The following is a 5,453-nucleotide window of genomic DNA, read 5'->3' as shown; positions in this document are numbered from 1 at the left end:
ATTTATATACTATTATTGTACATATAAATCCGTATTGTATATATATTTATGAAATAAAGAGGTTTAGAAAATAAAAAAACAATTACTTTTTAAACAAAAACTTTTTTTTTATTTAATTAAAAATAGCTTATTATCACTATTTAGTTCGGTAATTGTCCTAATCTTTTTTCTTGGTAAGTTGGAAAATCAGGTCAAAACTGTTTGAAAATTTTAGATTTTGCCATACGTTTGTGTTAAAGGATCACAAATAAAATAAACTATCAAGAATAAGTTGGAAAATACTCTTCCTTATGTTTTAAAATTATTTATTTAGACAACATTTTCTATAGTTTACTGGGTGTGTCTCTGAGAATCTCAAGGCAAAATTAAAATGGTTGATTGATTGCTTTATATGTTTCACCTTCAGGGTCCTGAGGGATGTCTCTTTTCCCTGATTCTATGAAGAGTTAAGTGGCTTTACCCCTCCTTCTGCCATAAATATTTACTTGCATCCTTGTATACTTGCAACCAAGTTATACAATCCCTTTGGCCATCATGCATTTCTGTTCTCCTTCAATTTAAATCCTCACTACATTCCTGCGAAACCCATTCACAGTCTTCAGATTTATATGTAGCTGTCCATCCAGTCGCAGCCTTTGGCAGATCTTTCCTAATCTGTTCATCTTCCGTGTGGATTTCCATCCCCTTCTTCATTTGTTGCTCTGATACTCTTCCCACTTTTTGATCCCGTGTCTAAGAAAAAAAGAATAACAATTAAAAGTTTCAAAAAAAATTTTAATGGATAGAAAGATAAATGAAATTTAATATAAATATTATCAGATGTTTTGTATATTTATATAAAATCTGTAAATTCGTGTATGTGTTCATATAATCAACACTACTTTGTTGTTTTTATTATTCCTTTTTAAAATTATTTTTAGTCATTTGTGCTTAATTCTTTTTATTTTATTTATATGTAAAGTTGAAAAAGTAATGTATTTTATGATTAATTGAGGTATAAAATTCCAAAATAAACCAAGTTTATTAGCATGTTTTTATTTATTTTAATTAATGGTTTTCGTACAAAATTATCACTGGTTACTAGAAATACTTCCAAAAACATTTAATTACATTTTTTTTTGTAAAACATTATTTTAGCTTGTGATAATCTAGTGCTAAAACTGCTTATTAAAATAAATAAAAATTTGAAGATGGACTTCTCTATAGAACCTATAGAACCTATAAAACCTATGTTTCTCAATTATTTATCAAGAATGATTAAGAAATTATATTGGGTGAATAAAAAAATACAATTTTATAGTTCAGCTTTAATTCTATGAAAAATATACCATGAGGAATTCAAGGTGTGATTTTTCTTAAACCAACTATGGTCAATCTATTTTTAAAAAAACTTTTAGATAAGATAGATTAAAATGTTTATAAAACTAAGCTAATAGATACAGTCCCTTATCAAGCAGTGGTGAGAATAGTAATCAGGTTATTTGAAAAAAACATTGTTAGCTTCATAATCCTATCCTTTAATATTATAGAAATATAATACAATAGCTAAAATATAATAAAAAATTGGTTAACTTTATAAAGATAGGCTAGGTTGCTAGATATTGCCAACTATCTAGAATCTAGCTCTAGACAAAAAAATTGTTATTGGAAGAATTTTAGTTGACTATATGTGATGATTGTTGGCATAGTACAAGTGGTGGTCAAGGAAGGTACCAAAATAGAGGGAAAACTATTTATTTGTAACTCATAAATAGTTTTCCTGCTATTTTTGTACCTTTCTTGTTCACCACCCAGAACATCTGCCTATAAGAAAAATAATTTACTTGTAATATATGTTGCATAGTGAGCCAATATCTGTTAATTCAAAATGTATGTAATTATATATTGGAATTTTTTAAAAATATGAATCCACCTTCTTAGATACATACATTAGTATATAATAACTTATCATCTACATAATTAAAGTCATCTCTATGTTTCTGTAATTGGTATTGAGGATACTGTAGAGACATTGTCCCATGTCTATTTCTTAGCTATATCTGTAAAAAATTTATGGTTAAGTATTGCAGGTACTGTATAGCCTATTCCCCCTGTTAATTTATATGTTGTATCAATAGACAATTTATGATTAGAGCTTTTATAATTTTAACAATGAAGGGGAGAGAATAAATAAAAAGTTAAATTAATAAATACTAGGAGAGAGATGGAGAAGGAGATATTGAACAAAAACAACCTAAAGATGGTATTCTCCTCTTGTGAATAGAGAAATGTTATTTAATATATTATTTTTTTAATACTGTGTTCCCTACCTCATAACCAAATTTCAAGCAGGTAAACCTTAAACAATATAATGACAAAATCATGAATTTATGTGATACATAAACCGAAAGATCTAATTTAATTATTTTAATTATTTTCTTATTCTAGCTTTTTAATATTGAATAATATTTTAGATAGTTCAGTAATGAATAATTTACTACAATTAACATTCAATGACAGTGACTGAATGCTTAATATCTGAATAAGATATGCAAGTTCTTTTCAAAATCTGGGGATATCAAGTCATTAAAGTTAGCAACGAACTGATTTAAGAATCAAATTAATAAAGATTAAGATATAAAAACAATATTTATGATAAATATTTTATGAACTGGAACTTCCAGTAATTTTTTTTCTAAACTATATAAAAGAAATTATATAGGAGTATGATCATACTCCATCTAATCAATACAACTATGTGATTGGGGCTTCATGATGGGAGGCTCTTTATTCAATGGAATGATCACTGAAAATTGTATTATATTTTGCTTTAGATATACATATATGTATTCAAGTCAGAGGAATGATAATTTTTTGTATTCATAGAACAATAAAACTGTTCAAACTGAAAATAAATATATAGTAATGTTAGTTCAGGGCTGGAAGTTTAGATGGTAGCACTATACGTTAGGCAAGCTGTTATCAAGACCACGTGGTCCTATCGCCCACACAGCTGATACCCACTAGAACGTAAGTAAATAAGTCTCACCCTGATTAATCAAGATGAACTTTAGTCTGAGTTTGGTAGCCAAGCGATACTGTTTCGGTCAAATCTCGAGGCCACCGTCCGGGGCTCCTTAGTGCACATCGCTCACTAATTATTGTCCTTGAACAGTACGTTTCTATTATCTGGCCTGGTTTCATTCAGGTGCTTGTCACTTTTCTTCAGTTCGCTCTTGACTTTCCGTGATGACGGGTGACGGTGAAGGTATTAGGCTTCGAAGAACAAAGAGTGTGACCAGGGCTGAAGAAATACAGAAACAGGAGCAACAGTTACGACGATCTCAGCCAGATAAACCGTAAGATTATTCAATTATTATGCACTTTCTTTAGGTTGATTTCCTGCAAATTCATTTGTGTTATCAGGATTAGACAAGAGTTGTGTGTTATCATGCTTCTATTGCCTGTTTTTGTTTTTCTTATGTGGTGTTTGCTAATTTAAATTTCCATTGTCTATTTATAAATTGTTTATAAAGGTCAATAAATTAATTTTAGCTTGTTCTGGCACTTGTATGACTGAACTAAAACTTATGTTTTCTTTTATTTATATTTACAGATGCCACAGACCAAGAGACTCCCTGTTTTCCTGGTCATCAGGGTTCACAAACTTTGCAGGTCTTGTCAATTGGGCATTTCTTCTTTTGACTATGGGTGGAGTTAGACTCCTCTTAGAAAACCTTATTAAGTATGTGGACTTACTTATTTTTTATTCTTATCAAAATGAATTTTATCACTATATTTCAATTCATCACACTTCATCTGTCAACTAAAATAAAACAGTGGTCATAGTTGACAATCTCTAAGATGTACAGACAATTTTATTTGCATTAGAATAAATGTAATAAAAAATACCCCCAAAAAAGCAGGGAAAATATTTTTTAAAATGTATCTAAACTACATATCATGACATTTTTGTTTCATTATTATTTTGGATTTTCAAGTATTTGAAAATAAACTTCAAACAGATAACCATTAAAATGGTCATAATTTACTGATTATGAGGCTGATTAATAAAATCCCTTTTTGAACTTAATTTATAATCTTTAATTATTTTAAGTTATTCTTAAATAAACTATTTTATTGTTTAGTCATTTTAAATATGTTCATTGTAAAGACAATTTTTTTATATAGTTACAAATAGTTAATTAATAGAATTATTGTTATAATATTCTATGATAAAATCAGTTAAACTGTAAATTTTACTTTTAATATTAATTGTTAATATATCAATTCATTTTTATCATTATAATTTTAGTTTTTATAATTCCAAATATTTTGAATCTGAAAAATATTTTGGTAAAGTTATCATGCTTAACTTAAATATTAATTTTTTTTTTTTGGTTCAAGTCTTCCATTGAGGACTTTTTAATAGACCTTTTGTAATAGTTTTAATGTCATAATCTGATAACTAATAATTGTATTGTTAGTGACAACCATAGAAGAAAAGAAATGTTGGTTCCTGACATGATTGATTGTTTTTTTATTAAATATTAATTAATTATTGTATATTCTTTTCCATATTACAAATTAATAAAGTTTTATTCACAAGTTTTGAGTTTAGAGAGAAAATCCAGTAAGATCAGTGCTACCCCAAACATTTTATGAACAATATTAACATTTTTAACTAATGATAATTTTGTTATTATTTTTTAATTAAAGACACCCAATGATTTTTCATCAACATTACATCAGTAGTTATTGTTAAATGTATCTGTATAATGAGAACTATTTAACAGTTTTAAACATGATTGAGTAAATGAGTTTAAAGGATAGTACATAAGCAAAACACATTAAAAAGTATTTGTAGTTGAGTAAGATCGGTTCTATTGTTTAAGATCTAATTTAATAGATAAAGTAGGATCTGATTTAATGTTATCCCACTCTCCGTGACTAACAAACTCTTAGGCTCATAGGTTACCCCTAAGAAGTATTAGTTTTAATAAGTTCTAAATTTTTAATTGTTCATTTTCTTTCTCTAGCAATCCTTAGAAAACATCTTTTATCATTTATTTGGTACCCCCCATACTATAAAATATTACTTAATGATGACACAGATTAAGGCAAGACAAAAACCTTTTGAACTAACTGTAAAACAGTATTAAATAAGAAAAAAAAGTATAAAATAACAAAATTAAATCAAGAATAATGAGGTGTTAAAAAAAGAATAAATGATTAGACCATATGGTTTCAGTTTTTGTGTGTTTTCGTATTTCAGCAACTCTGATAAAAAGGTGTCATTGGTTTTTCAGTTTCTCTTTGGCTTATGTGTTTATGAATTTTGTAAAAATCTGCCTTAGACCTATGTAATTGATCAATGGTCAAGTATCTCCTTCAGATTTAGAAAGAAAGAGGTATAAACTTTAAAACTGTTTTTTTTTTTTTTTTTTTTTGTTTGAACAAACTTTAAACACAGC

General features: G+C 27.4%; 1 protein-coding gene across 1 annotated transcript in view; it reads left to right on the top strand.

Moving 5' to 3' along the window:
• Positions 1 to 3,042: 3,042 nt before the first annotated feature.
• Positions 3,043 to 5,453, top strand: part of mdy (midway) — a gene marked incomplete in the record, with an annotated part of 33,273 nt that continues 30,862 nt past the window's right edge. Inside the window, 2 exon segments of the mRNA XM_067049873.1 lie at positions 3,043 to 3,338; positions 3,596 to 3,728. Of these exon segments, the coding sequence (XP_066905974.1) occupies positions 3,229 to 3,338; positions 3,596 to 3,728 (243 nt within the window).

This window comes from Halyomorpha halys, unplaced genomic scaffold (genome assembly GCF_000696795.3).
Source record: "Halyomorpha halys isolate HHAL.00 unplaced genomic scaffold, Hhal_1.1 Scaffold1307.1, whole genome shotgun sequence".
NCBI classification, from domain to species: Eukaryota; Metazoa; Arthropoda; class Insecta; order Hemiptera; family Pentatomidae; genus Halyomorpha; species Halyomorpha halys.
Note: the sequence above shows the minus strand (reverse complement) of the source record. Positions and strands in the feature narration are given on the sequence as shown.